The sequence below is a fragment of the Lynx canadensis genome, chromosome B1 (assembly GCF_007474595.2).
Source record: "Lynx canadensis isolate LIC74 chromosome B1, mLynCan4.pri.v2, whole genome shotgun sequence".
In the NCBI taxonomy this organism is placed as follows: domain Eukaryota; kingdom Metazoa; phylum Chordata; class Mammalia; order Carnivora; family Felidae; genus Lynx; species Lynx canadensis.
Genome location: NC_044306.2, coordinates 37,516,601 through 37,532,221, shown reverse-complemented (window position 1 = coordinate 37,532,221; position 15,621 = coordinate 37,516,601). Strand labels below are relative to the sequence as shown.

Below are 15,621 nucleotides of genomic sequence, written 5' to 3'. Positions count from 1 at the left end.
AGGCCATCTTGATCAGCTCCCTTACATTATCACTTGGCAGGACCTTGTAGAAGACCCACCCTCTTGGCTTAAGCCCTTCCTAGCCCCGCTCCCTCCAGAGCCAAAACCCATTCTTGCTTTGCAGGGGACAAAGAAGAAGAAAAGTCTTATCCAGCCTTCAGCACCCTTCTACCCTGTCTTACCGGGGGGTACTGAAGAAGAATTAATTTTTCCTCCCCCGTATAACCCCTCTAGGATGCCGAAAGAACACCATCCTCCCCCTCCAGGGGAGGCAGACGCTGTTCCGAGATCGGGAGGCTGAAACACTCCAGTGGGAAGCCCGCCCTTTACCAGACAAAGGGCTCAGAGGGAGCAATCCGCCTCCGCCGCCGACTCCACTATTCTGCCCCTGCGAGCCACTGGACCCCCAGACGCGGAGGGGAATCAGCCCCATCACTATTGGCCTTTCGCCACTAGTGACCTCTACAATTGGAAAGCTCAGGATCCTAAGTTTTCTGAGAAACTGGCAGGGCTTAATGATTTATTAGACTCTGTTCTTTTTACCCATCAGCCCACGTGGGACGATTGCCAGCAGCTTTTGCAGGTCCTGTTCACGACTGAAGAAAGAGAAAGAATCCTCAATGGGGCCCGAAAACCAGTTCCGGGCGCAGACGGGAATCCCACCACCAACCAGGCTCAGATAGATGCCTCCTTCCCTTTAACTCGGCCCCAGTGGGATTTCAACATGGCAGAAGGTAAGGAGAGCCTCCAGGTCTACCGCCAGACTCTAATGAGGGGTCTCTGAATGGCTGCTAGAAAGCTAACCAATTTGGCCAAGGTAGGAAATGTACAACAGGGAAAAGATGAATCTCCAGCTGCCTTTTTAGAACGGATCATGGAGGCATTCTGTACCTATACCCCCATGGATCCAGAGGCTCCAGAAAGCAAGGCAGCTGTTATCATGGCCTTTGTAAACCAATCGGCCATAGACATTAGGAGCAAATTACAGAAAATAGATAGACTAGGAGAAAAAAGTCTGCAGGACTTACTGGTGGTAGCTGAAAAGGTATATAATAACCGGGAGCCTCCTGAGGACAAGCAGGCTCGTGCCATGGCGGCTGCCAGCAGTAAGCAGACTTGAGACCTGGCCAGAATACTACTAGCTACCACTGCTGACTCCCCCGAGGAATGAGACTGCCGTCTCCAGCAGCTGGCAGATGATGCAAGAAAAGGTAAAGGAACCACCAAGGGGGGCAAGCAGAGGCTGCAGAAGGATCAGTGTGCCTACTGCAAGGAGATAGGGCACTGGCCCGAGATTGTCCAAAAAGGGCCGGCGGGAAGGGAAGCAAGACTGATCAAGTAAAAGTCCTAGAGCTAGATGAACTAAGTGATTAGGGTAGTCAGGGCTCGGACCCTCTCCCCGAACCCAGGGTAACTCTTAAAGTGGAGGGGACCCCTGTTGACTTCCTTGTCGACACCGGAGCACAACATTCGGTCCTCCGCACCCCACAAGGAAAACTAGCCAGCAAGAAGTCCTGGGTACAAGGAGCAACTGGTATGAGCCAGTATTCATGGACTACCCAAAGAACAGTAGATTTGGGAATGGGCCGGGTATCCCACTCCTTTATGATAATACCAGAATGCCCTTACCCGCTGTTAGGATGGGACTTACTGACCAAGATTGGAGCTCAGATAACTTTCAGACAAGGGGGACCTCAGATCACTGATGGCAAGGGCCACCCCGTCCAGGTCCTGACCATGAAACTGGAGGATGAATACCTCCTCCACCAGGAGGTGCTCCCGAGAGAGGATAATATAGACAGATGGCTACAAGAATTCCCCTCGGTTTGGGCAGAGACAGGGGGGATGGGACTAGCCGCTCACAGGACCCCAGTCCTGGTAGAGCTCAAGCCAGGAGAGAGTCCGGTAAGGATCAAACAATACCCCATGTCTCAGGAGGCCTGGAAGGGGATCCAGCCACACATCCGGAGACTACGAAGCCTAGGGGTACTAGTTCTTTGCCAGTCTGCCTGGAACACCCCCCTACTGCCAGTCAAAAAGCCTCAAAAAAATGACTACTGACAGGTACAAGACCTCCGGGAAGTAAATAAGAGGGTCACAGACATACACCCAACTGTTCCCAACCCATATACTCTCTTGAGCTCCTTGGCACCCTCCAGGGTCTGGTATACTGTACTAGATTTAAAGGATGCCTTCTTCAGTCTGCCGCTGGCACCCCAGAGCCAACCCTTGTTCGCCTTCGAGTGGCATGATCTGGAGGAGGGCTACAGTGGGCAACTCACCTGGACACAGCTACCTCAGAGATTCAAAAATTCACCCACCATCTTAGATGAGGCACTACACGAGGACCTGGGTGAGTACAGAAGGGAGCACCCTGGCCTCACCCTTCTACAGTACGTAGATGACATCCTGATTGCTGCCGACATGGCCAAAGACTATGAGCAAGGGACCCAGGACCTGCTGGCTACCCTGGGGGCCTTAGGGTACCGGGCATCCGTGAAGAAGGCTCAGATATGCAGGGAGAGGGTAAGTTACCTGGGATATATCCTGGAGGGTGGACAGCGGCGGTTATCAGATGCCAGAAAAGAAACTGTCCTAAAGATCCCTACTCCCACCTCCCGAAGAGAAGTGAGGGAATTCCTAGGATCATCCGGCTACTGCCGCCTCTGGGTTCCAGGTTTTGCTGAGATCGCCAGGCCCCTATATGAAGCTACCAAAGAGGGGAAAACATTTAAATGGGCTGAAAAAGAAGAAACTGCCTTTAATCAGTTAAAAAAGGCCCTCCTAAGTGCCCCAGCCCTGGGCCTACCAGACATTACGAAGCCCTTCCACCTCTTTGTAGATGAACATAAGGGAATAGCAAAAGGGGTTCTAACTCAAGCCTTAGGCCCCTGGAACCACCCAGTGGCTTACCTGTCTAAGAAACTAGACCCAGTGGCTGCTGGCTGGCTGCCATGCCTAAGAATTATTGCGGCAACTGCACTCCTAGTCAAGGATGCAGACAAACTGACCCTAGGACAGGAGATCTGGATCACGACCCCACACACCATTGAAGGGGTCCTGAAACAGCCTCCGGATAGATGGATGAGCAATACACGTATGACTCATTACCAGATCCTCCTACTCAACCCTCCAGGAGTGCGGTTCCACCCCAGTGCAGGCCTCAATCCTGCAACCCTGCTGCCCGACCCTGACCTAGGTGCTCCACTACATGACTGTGCGGGAATCCTGGAACAAGTACATGGATTGCGGACGGACCTGACCGACCGGCCCCTCCCCGATGCCGAGGCTACTTGCTTCACTGATGGCAGCAGCTTTGTGCGAGACGGACACAGGTATGCGGGTGCAGCGGTGGTCACCGAAATGGACACCATATGGGCGGAGGCTCTACCTTCTGGAACGTCAGCCCAGCGAGCAGAGCTCATAGCCCTCACCAAGGCGCTGATGCTGGGAGCTGGAAAACGGCTTCACATCTACACAGACAGCCATTATGCATTTGCCACAGCTCATATTCATGGGGCAATTTATCAAGAGAGGGGGTTACTGACGCCAGAAGGACAGACTATAAAAAATAAGCAGGAGATACTTAACCTGCTTACGGCCTTATGGCTTCCTGCCCAGCTAGCCATTATCCACTGCCAAGGGCAGCAAAAAGCTGATAACCCAGTAGCTAGAGGTAATCGAAAGGCTGACCAGGCAGCCAAGGCAGTAGTCCTTACTCCAGTCCCCACCATGACCATACAACTACCGGACCCAGGAGACCCAGTTTTACCAGACCAGCCCAAATACTCCTAGGAGGAGTTACAGCGGATCAAGAAACTCCCCATGGCCCAGGAGATAAAGGGATGGTGGTATACACCTAACAAGGAGCTTGTGCTGCCAGACCGGCTCGGAGTCTCCATATTAGAGCACATGCATCGGTCTACTCAGATGGGGGCCCGAACATTAAAAGACTTAATCCGACATGCCGGAATCAAGATTCAACAACAGGACACCAAAATAGAGCAAGTTGGGGGCGCCTGGGTGGCGCAGTCGGTTAAGCGTCCGACTTCAGCCAGGTCACGTTCTCGCGGTCCGTGAGTTCGAGCCCCGCGTCAGGCTCTGGGCTGATGGCTCGGAGCCTGGAGCCTGTTTCCGATTCTGTGTCTCCCTCTCTCTCTGCCCCTCCCCCGTTCATGCTCTGTCTCTCTCTGTCCGAAAAATAAATAAACCTTGAAAAAAAAAAAATTCAAAATAGAGCAAGTTGTATCTGCCTGCAAGACCTGCCAACTCACCAACGCGAGAGCCACATCAAATAAAAAAGGAACCAGGCTCAGAGGCACCAGACCGGGAGCCCAATGGGAAGTTGACTTCACTGAAGTCAAACCAGGAAAGTATGGTTATAAATATCTTTTAGTATTTACAGACACCTTCTCTGGCTGTGTGGAGGCATACCCAACCAAGCATGAAACGGCTCAGACGGTGGCTAAGAAGCTACTAGAAGACATCTTACCCAGGTATGGTTTTCCTGCCATGGTAGGATCAGACAATGGATCAGCTTTTATCTCACAGGTAACACAGGCAGTAGCCAAGGCGGTGGGGGCAAACTGGAAATTACATTGTGCTTATAGGCCCCAGAGCTCAGGACAGGTAGAAAGAATGAATAGAACCCTAAAAGAGACCCTTACCAAATTAACCATGGAGACTGGCAGGGACTGGGTGACTCTCCTACCGTACACCCTTTACCAGGTTAGAAACACTCCTTACACTCTGGGTTTTACTCCCTATGAGATCATGTTTGGCAGGCCACCCCTGTTATTCCCAGCCTTCGAGCTGAACTTATTGCTGAGTTTAAAGATCAAGAACTTTTTCTTTCCTTGAGAGGGCTCCAGAGGGTGCACGAGGACATTTGGCTGTGCCTCCATGCCATCTATGAGGCTGGCCCGACCCCGACACCTCATCAGTACAGGCCAGGAGACTGGGTCTACGTCAAGAGGCACCACTGAGAGACTCTCAAGCCATGCTGGAAGGGACCCTACATCATGGTGTTGACAACCCCCACCGCTCTCAAAGTAGACGGCATCGCGACCTGGGTCCATCACACCCACGTTCGGCCAGCGGACCCCTCCTCAATCTGGAAGGACTTCGTCATGCGATGGGCCATCAGTCGGGACCAACACAGCCTGCTCAAGCTCAAGCTACAGAACATTCGACCCACCTAATATTGGTAACTCTGTTAACTCTGCTTGTCATTGCTCATGCTGCAGGGAGTCCTCACGCCCCCCAAAACATCACCTGGCAGATCATAGACACCAGCTCGGGGACAATACTTAATCAGACCTCCCAGAGCCACCCCAGGGACACTTGGTTCCCAGAACTTTGCGTAAACCTCCAAACTCTCTTCCCCTTGTCACCATAAATGCAGCCGGTCCCATGATTGGGTCCCTAAGCTACACGACAAGGGGGGAATGAAAGGGCGGGCCTACACCAGCCTACTCCATCTTGTTCTGTGACCTTCACCTTGACCACACCTCCGCCCCTTGAGTAACCCCCCCCTCACCTGCTTAACCTGACTCGGACCCTTCCCCAGGGAAGGCCATAGCCATTACCTCACCAACTGCCCCTAGGCCTCAATAAAACCTTTGTCCTTTTGAAACTCTCTCTCTCTCTCCCTGGTATCTCACCACTGCGTCGGTGCTGGTAGGGGATTGAGCTTAAGCTAGCTCCAATAAAGGCTCTTTTGCTTTTGCATCAGACTCGGCTCCCTGGTGGTCTTTGGGGATCATGAATTCTGGGCATAACAATCAAAGTAATTTAAGTTTGTTGGTTTAATTAAGGTAGACATGTCTTTAGAGTTATCAGCATTAAATATGAAACTTATTCTACCTATGTTTGCTAAAGGTCAAATAAGCTCATATTATCTCTGTTCCAACTTATTAGTAAAAAGATGACTTAAAGGTTAATTTTGTCTATCTTAAAGTTTTCATGGGTAATTATTAAGATAGTTTTCAAAGTCTTTGGTAAAATGAAACTTTGAAGTTTCACTTGCATGATAAATGGGATTGAATTCGTTGGACATCTAGGTCTTTTCCAAAGAGGATAAAATACTAAAGCATTGATTACTGAACATAGGTTTGTGTTTTTGATTTACTGGAGAGCAAATAAGGCTATTTTGGGTCTGTTGGTAAACATGCTTGTTGCTTTAGTGGTTCATAAATTTGCCATCTAAAGAATTCTGGTGTAACAGTTTACAATTGGTTACTACTTAGTTTTCACTGAAGACTATGGTTTCTAAGAGTTAATTCTGCTGAATGAAGTTAAGACTGATGTAAATAAGGGAAACAACTCTGTATGTAAAAAAAATATGAGATTTGTAAGAAAGATAAAAGGAATGCAAAGTATTTTTGTTAAAGGTAAAAGAAAGTAATTTTGTTCTAAATGAGATTGGTTGTTTGGAGAGATATGGCTTGGGACATGATTTGAAGGCAAAGGAGAGGTGTAGAAGGTTCATGAAGGGAAATTTTGGAAAGGAATTTTATGTGTGGTTAGGACAGACTAAGGTTGAAGTGGATTCTGCTTTTCTCTCTGCTCAAAAGACTAAGTTTTCTTGGACTGTTGACCTGCTCTTGATAAGAAAATGTAAAAAAAAGGTTTTTTGTTTGTTTGTTTGTTTGTTTTGTTTTTTCCTTTTTCTCTGACAAGAAAACCAAAGCTTATGTTTGTCTTTTTCAGGTCTTTGATTACTTAGTTACAACTTCTCAATGTTAAAGGAACTAAGTTTTTGTTTTGTTTTGTTTTAGAAATTTATTGTCAAATTGGTTTCCATACAACAGCCAGTGCTCATCCCAAAAGATGCCCTCTTCAATACCCATCACCCACCCTCCCCTCCCTCCCACCCCCATCAGCCCTCAGTTTGTTCCCAGTTTTTAAGAGTCTCTTATGCTTTGGCTCTCTCCCACTCTAACTTCTCTCTTTTTTTCCCCCTTCCCCTCCCCCATGGGTTCCTGTTAAGTTTCTCAGGATCCACTAAAGGAGCTAAGTTTTGCTAACTATATAACCCTAACATATTTGCCTCTGGAACCTCTTATTGCCACCTTGGTTAAATAAGATTTGTAATGATCTATAATCCTATTTAGGAGGTGCTTTATAGCTTTCTAAGGTTTTAACAAACTTTCCCAAGATTTAAATTGTAAATGAAGTATTTTTGACCAATTAAGCTTTATTTATGTAAAGTTACTCTGAAAAGCATTGTCAAACAAATGGTAAACCTTGGGGCTGTATTGCTTGGGTAAATGCTATAACTGCTCAAATATACATGCAACTCCTAAACTTTTAATGTTTTGGTAATAAGGTCATCACTTGATTTTCTGATTATCAAAGTGTTAGATGTGTTACAGAAATAACTGGATTACCTTGTCAATTGCATCATAATGAACTCTCATCAGATCTGTAACAGTGTCCATTTCTGAGTTTTTGTCATTTATAATTGTTCTTATTCTCTCACAAAACATATTTCATCTTCAAGGAGATTCATAAAAAACTTTTAGAACAAATACAGGTATTTGACATCTTTAAGAATAATACTAAATGGGTATGAATTTCCAGAACTAAAAAGCTACATTCAAACTGAACAAGAATTAGGAACATCGGACCAAGTGAACTGAGGAAGATTATAGTTTTTGTGACCCTTGTTTTAAAATATTGCTGATTCTCCAACTATTTGCTTTTCCAGATTAAGGAAACTTTCTCTTAAGACATCTATGACATACAGATAAAGTATTCATTTGTAAACAAACTGAACTGTTTACCTTTTCTTTTTACCTGAACCTTCTGAAATTCACAAACTCAGTGAGTGTTCTTTCTTTCATGGCAATTACAGTTATTTGCATAAGTTCAATAAGACTCAGTTCACCTTGTAACAAGACATCATTGGAAATACTGTTTATTTTACCAAGGCTTTGACTGGAATATCGTATTTGGGAGACATGCATAGGCTCAGATATGACCATACAATTTTAAGGAACTAAGGTTGACTTTATGAAACATGGAGCCATTAAGCTCCTTGGAAAAGCTAGCCTGATACCTTGCTTATAGAGCTCCCAGCAGCCTTACCAGGTGAGTAAAGAATGCCAATTTATGAAAGGTGCAAGTACCTCAGGATACTTCAGGAATCTCATGAAGAGGAATTTGCCCAAATCTATAGGTATTGCAGGCTTGTCTGATGGCAAGTACTTGGCTTGGCTTCTGGCCTAGAGGGGCTACTAAAAGTTCAATTTAGAGGTTCCTTATAAAAAGTTCCAGCAAAGCAAATTTTAAAAGATCTATACGATCAATCACTACTCTTGCTAAACTTATGTAAATAATTAGGCCGAGCTTGTTAAAACTGAACTTGCTTTACAAATAAATTAGTCTTGGTTTGACTATCTCTGGAAATGAAGGTTATTAGAGAGTAAAATTATGTTTTAATAAGGCATCTTTATGGATGTTAAATTCTAGTTCTGATTGTCTTTAAATGTTTGCCTAAGCTAGACAACTTGAGGTAAATTTCAGAAAAATTGTCACAACAGCACAGGTATGAACAATCTTCTTGCTTATTATTCTGTGGTGATAACAGAACCCCATGGGCATATGATTATTTAAACAACTAAAAAATGGGGATGGACTCCCCCAACAATTGTATATGAAAAGACTTTTCTCACTGTAGACCTATCAATTGATGAAGACTATAGTGTTTTATTAAATTATTCACTTGAAGCCAGGTTAATCCATAAATCTATAAATAAATATGCAAACCATATCCTCCCTAAACCTGAACTGACAGTTACTAGAAACCCACTCCATCCATATAAACCCAGGAGGCCTAGTTTATTTAAAGGATTGAAAGTCTAACACAGCAGGGGATTTAATTCCAAAATAGAAGGGCCCCTACTAGGTCATATTATATACTCCCACTGCAATAAAGTTATAGGGGCACTCTTCATAAGCTCTTATATCTAAAATAAACCTGTACCCCCTTCACAGGAAAGCAGTGAGCAAACTAAAGTACTTATTCCTACAAACTTGTGGAAGACTTCAAACTTCTCTTTTGATGGCTGTACCTTTCTTTTTCATTCCCCTTTCCCCAATTTATACTAACAATTCTTTTTTACAATGGGTCATTCAAAAGGATCACCACAGACATTTGAGTTACAAACCAGAAAGACCATATGATCTCTGCTGCCAGTTACCATACCATCTGAGGCTGCTTCAAGCCTGATATCTAAAAAATCTTACTGGCAGCACTGGTAGACCCTGAGTTTGTAATTTTCTGTAACCATTAACCTATATTTTTCTTGTTTCTATGAAAGTACCTCTTCTTAATTACTTGGTTGTTTACTAAACAAAACAGAGTCTATGTAATGGCTATATACCACCTGTAACACAGTTAAAAACCTTAAATGACTCTCAAAATAACGTTATATTATTAAATACTAAAACAATTCAAATGCATAAAAATGTTCTACAAAATAGAACAGCATTAGATGTTTTAGCTGTTGCACAGGTGGAACTTTTGCTCTCATAAAAAGAAAATGTTGTGTATATATTCCAGATTACCACAAAAAATATTTCTGGATTTCTAACTGACATGAATATTTGAATTGGTGCTTTAAACAACCCCTCTCTTTCCTTTAGGTTAAACAACTTTAGCTTGACAATAACTAGGCCTCCAGTAATCTGTAAGTCTTTAGCATATGAAAATTTCTTTGGAAACTTTCCTATAGTAACAACTAGCCATTCTTCACAACCCCAGTGCAGGTCTTCCTGTCCCTGTGCTTTAATAAAATCACCTTTTTGCACCAAAAACGTCTTCAAGAACTATTTCTTGGCTATCAGCTCTGAACCCCCATCATTGCCCTCCAAATTTCATCAATCTAGCCAATTTAAAGTTGTCTCTCTCTCTCTCTCTCTCTCTCTGTCATTAATTCTCTTCTGCAAAGCTTCCCACCCCTTCCCAGTATTAAGTACTCATCCTCATGCAATTGGGGTGGGGGCCTGGGTTGTGTACTGGATTTCTCTGATGGATCCTGCTGAACTTTGTGGAGATTCACTCAGAATTCTAGAGTTGGTAACAAGATTATTCTGGTGGTTTTTTTGTTTGTTTTTTTAAAGTGTGTTTATTTATTTTGATGGGGAGGAAAAGACAGGGAGACTTAGAATCCCTAACAGGTTCTGAACTATCAATGTGGAGCCTGCAGGGCTCAAACTCATGAACCATGGGATTATGACCTGAGCCAAAATCAAGAGTCAGGCACCTAACAGACTGAGCCACCCAGGTGCCCCAAGACTTTTTAGGTTTTTACTTATTTTGAGAGAGAGAGTGCAAGTGTGGGAAGGGCAGAGAAAGAGGGGGAGAGAGAGAGATAGAATCCCAAGTAGGCTGTCAGCACAGAACTCGACATGGGGCTTGAACCCATAAATCATGACCTGAGCTGAAATCAAATGTCAGACACTTGACTGAATCAGCCACCCAGCCACTCCACTTCACAACTATTTTAAAGTAAAAAGATCTGAACTAAATTCAGATCAGAAAGAAATCTTCTTTGAATACCCCTCATCAGACTAAAGCAGAGTCTCCAGAAAATATAGCTGCCATTAATGCCTCTCAAAAGGAGTTTCCTGTGGGGTACCTGGGTGGCTCAATTTGTTAAGGATCTGACTCTGGATTTTGGCTCAGGTCATGGTCTCATGGTTTGTGAGATTGAGTCCTGGGTCTGGCCATGAACAGACTGCATGAATCCTGCTTGGGATTCTCTCTCCCTCTCTTTGCCCCTCCCTTGTGCTCTCTTTCTCAAAAAATAAACATTTTTTTAAAAAATAAAGGATTGGAGACCAAGGAAAAATCGTGGCGTAGGAGGACGCTGGGCTCACCACGCATCCTGCTGATCACTTAGATTCCACCTACACCTGCCTAACTAACCCAGAAAACCAGCAGAAGACTAGCAGAAGGGAGTCTCCAGAGCCAAGCACAGACGAGAGGCCCACAGAAGAGGGTAGGAAGGGCGGCGAGGCGGTGCACGCTCCACGGACTGGCGGGAGGGAGCCAGGGTGGAGGGGCAGCCTGCCAGCCAAGCAGAGCCCCCAAGTCTGGCTGGCAAAAGCGGAGGGGCCGGACGGAGTGTGTTCCCACAGCAAGCGCGACTTATCATCTGGGAGGTCATAAGTTAACAGCTCTGCTCAGAAAGCGGGAAGGCTGGAGGACAAAGGGAGGGAGAGTTGCTGAGCCCCCAGACGACAGAGCTCAGTTTGTTGGGGAAAAAGGTGCTCACCAGCGCCATCTCCCTCGCCCATCCCCCAGCCAAAATCCCACAGGGAACCAGTTCCTGCCAGGGCCTTGCTGGCTCCACACAAACACCCAACCCTGTGCTTCTGCAGAGCCACCCCTCCGGCAGCAGGTCTGACTCCCTCCCGCTACCACAGGGCCCCTCCTGAAGTGGATCACCTAAGGAGAAGCGAGTTACACCTGCCCCTCCTGCCTCCATGCACCTTGCCTACCCACCCCAGCTAATATGCCAGATCCCCAGCACCACAAGCCTGGCAGTGTGCAAGTAGCCCAGACGGGCCACGCCACCCCACAGTGAATCCCGCCCCTAGGAGAGGGGAAGAGAAGGCACACACCAGTCTGACTGTGGCCCCAGCAGTGGGCTGGGGGCAGACACCAGGTCTGACTGTGGCTCCGCCCACCAACTCCAGTTATACACCACAGCACAGGGGAAGTGCCCTGCAGGTCCGCACCACTCTGGGGACTATCCAAAATGACCAAACGGAAGAATTCCCCTCAAAAGAATCTCCAGGAAATAACAACAGCCAATGAACTGATCAAAAAGGATTTAAATGATATAACAGAAAGTGAATTTAGAATAATAGTCATAAAATTAATTGCTGGGCTTGAAAACAGCATAGAGGACAGCAGAGAATCTCTTGCTACAGAGATCAAGGGACTAATGAACAGTCAGGAGGAGCTGAAAACCGCTTTAAATGAGATGCAAAATAAAATGGAAACGTCCACGGCTCGGATTGAAGAGGCAGAGGAGAGAATAGGTGAACTAGAAGATAAAGTTATGGAAAAAGAGGAAGCTGAGAAAAAGAGAGATAAAAAAAATCCAGGAGTATGAGGGGAAAATTAGAGAACTAAGTGATACACTAAAAAGAAATAATATACGCATAATTGGTATCCCAGGGGAGGAAGAGAGAGGGAAAGGTGCTGAAGGTGTACTTGAAGAAATAATAGCTGAGAACCTCCCTGAACTGGGGAAGGAAAAAGGCATTGAAATCCAAGAGGCACAGAGAACTCCCTTCAGATGGAACTTGAATCGATCTTCTGCATGACATATCATAGTGAAACTGGCAAAATACAAGGATAAAGAGAAAATTCTGAAAGCAGCAAGGGATAAACGTGCCCTAACATATAAAGGGAGACCTATAAGACTCGTGACTGATCTCTCTTTTGAAACTTGGCAGGCCAGAAAGGATTGGCACGAGATCTTCAATGTGATGAACAGAAAAAATATGCAGCGAGAATCCTTTATCCAGCAAGTCTGTCATTTAGAATAGAAGGAGAGATAAAGGTCTTCCCAAACAAACAAAAACTGAAGGAATTCATCACCACTAAACCAGCCCTACAAGAGATCCTAAGGGGGACCCTGTGAGACAAAGTACCAGAGACATCACTACAAGCATAAAACATACAGACATCACAATGACTCTAAACCCGTATCTTTCTATAATAACACTGAATGTAAATGGATTAAATGCACCAACCAAAAGACATAGGGTATCAGAATAGATAAAAAAAAAAAACAAGACCCATCTATTTGCTGTCTACAAGAGACTCATTTTAGACCTGAGGACACCTTTAGATTGAGAGTGAGGGGATGGGGAACTATTTATCATGCTACTGGAAACCAAAAGAAAGCTGGAGTAGCCATACTTATATCAGACAAACTAGACTTTAAATTAAAGGCTGTAACAAGAGACGAAGAAGGGCATTATATAATAATTATAGGGTCTATCCATCAGGAAGAGCTAACAGTTATAAATGTCTATGCGCCAAATACGGGAGCCCCCAAATATATAAAACAATTACTCATAAACATAAGCAACCTTATTGATAAGAATGTGGTAATTGCAGGGGACTTTAACACTCCACTTACAGAAATGGACAGATCATTTAGACACACGGTCAATAAAGAAACAAAGGCCCTAAATGATGCATTGGATCAGATGGACTTGACAGATATATTTAGAACTCTGCATCCCAAAGCAACAGAATATACTTTCTTCTCGAGTGCACTTGGAACATTCTCCAAGATAGATCATATACTGGCTCACAAAACAGCCCTTCATAAGTTTACAAGAATTGAAATTATACCATGCATACTTTCAGACCACAATGCTATGAAGCTTGAAATCAACCACAGGAAAAAGTCTGGAAAACCTCCAAAAGCATGGAAGTTTAAGAACACCCTACTAAAGAATGAGTGGGTCAACCAGGCAATTAGAGAAGAAATTTAAAAATAAATGGAAACAAACGAAAATGAAAATACAACAATCCAAACGCTTTGGGATGCAGCGAAGGCAGTCCTGAGAGGAAAATACATTGCAATCCAGGCCTATCTCAAGAAACAAGAAAAATCCCAAATACAAAATCTAATAGCACACCTAAAGGAAATAGAAGCAGAACAGAAAAGACAGCCTAAACCCAGCAGAAGAAGAGAAATAATAAAGATCAGAGCAGAAATAAACAATATAGAATCGAAAAAAACTGTAGAGCAGATCAAGGAAACCAAGAGTTGGTTTTTTGAAAAAATAAACAAAACTGACAAACCTCTAGCCAGGCTTCTCAAAAAGAAAAGGGAGATGACCCAAATAGATAAAATCATGAATGAAAATGGAATTATTACAACCAATCCCTCAGAGATACAAACAAATATCAGGGAATACTATGAAAAATTATATGCCAACAAATTGGACAACCTGGAAGAAATGAACAAATTCCTAAACACCCACACTCTTCCAAAACTCAATCAGGAGGAAATAGAAAGCTTGAACAGACCCATAACCAGCGAAGAAATTGAATCGGTTATCAAAAATCTCCCAACAAATAAGAGTCCAGGACCAGATGGCTTCCCAGGGGAGTTCTACCAGACGTTTAAAGCAGAGATAATACCTATCCTTCGCAAGCTATTCCAAGAAATAGAAAGGGAAGGAAAACTTCCAGACTCATTCTATGAAGCCAATATTACTTTGATTCCCAAACCAGACAGAGACCCAGTAACAAAAGAGAACTACAGGCCAATATCCCTGATGAATATGGATGCAAAAATTCTCAATAAGATAGTAGCGAATCGAACTCAACAGCATATAAAAAGAATTATTCACCATGATCAAGTGGGATTCATTCCTGGGATGCAGGGCTGGTTCAACATTCGCAAATCAATCAACGTGATACATCACATTAATAAAAGAAAAGACAAAACCATATGATCCTGTCAATCGATGCAGAAAAGGCCTTTGACAAAATTCAGCACCCTTTCTTAATAAAAACCCTTGAGAAAGTCGGGATAGAAGGAACATACTTAAAGATCATAAAAGCCATTTATGAAAAGCCCACAGCTAACATCATCCTCAATGGGGAAAAACTGAGAGCTTTTTCCCTGAGATCAGGAACACGACAGGGATGCCCACTCTCACCGCTGTTGTTTAACATAGTGTTGGGAGTTCTAGCATCAGCAATCAGACAACAAAAGGAAATCAAAGGCATCAAAATTGGCAAAGATGAAGTCAAGCTTTTGCTTTTTGCAGATGGCATGATACTATACATGGAAAATCCGATAGACTCCACCAAAAGTCTGCTAGAACTGATACATGAATTCAGCAAAGTCGCAGGATACAAAATCAATGTACAGAAATCAGTTGCATTCTTATACACTAACAATGAAGCAACAGAAAGACAAATAAAGAAACTGATCCCATTCACAATTGCACCAAGAAGCATAAAATACCTAGGAATAAATCTAACCAAAGATGTAAAAGATCTGTATGCTGAAAACTATAGAAAGCTTATGAAGGTAATTGAAGAAGATATAAAGAAATGGAAAGACATTCCCTGCTCATGGATTGGAAGAATAAATATTGTCAAAATGTCAATACGACCCAAAGCTATCTACACATCCAATGCAATCCCAATCAAAATTGCACCAGCATTCTTCTCGAAACTAGAACAAGCAATCCTAAAATTCATATGGAACCACAAAAGGCCCCGAATAGCCAAAGGAATTTTGAAGAAGAAGACCAAAGCAGGAGACATCACAATCCCAGACTTTAGCCTCTACTACAAAGCTGTCATCATCAAGACAGCATGGTATTGGCCCAAAAACAGACACATAGACCAATGGAATAGAATAGAAACCCCAGAACTAGACCCACAAACGTATGGCCAACTCATCTTTGACAAAGCAGGAAAGAACATCCAATGGAAAAAAGACAGTCTCTTTAACAAATGGTGCTGCGAGAACTGGACAGCAACATGCAGAAGGTGGAAACTAGACCACTTTCTCACACCATTCACAAAAATAAACTCAAAATGGATAAAGGACCTGAATG

The 15,621-nt window shown here is 44.0% G+C and overlaps 1 protein-coding gene across 1 annotated transcript; it reads left to right on the top strand.

Annotated features, from left to right (window-relative positions):
- Window positions 1–304: 304 nt before the first annotated feature.
- Window positions 305–4,985, top strand: LOC115512942 (the record flags this gene model as incomplete). Its single annotated transcript, XM_030314459.1, is given in 4 exon segments — window positions 305–1,286; window positions 1,289–4,015; window positions 4,238–4,464; window positions 4,872–4,985. Coding segments are annotated over 4 exon segments (4,050 nt in total), but the record flags the coding sequence as incomplete, so codon positions are not given.
- Between the last annotated feature and the right edge of the window lie 10,636 nt (window positions 4,986–15,621).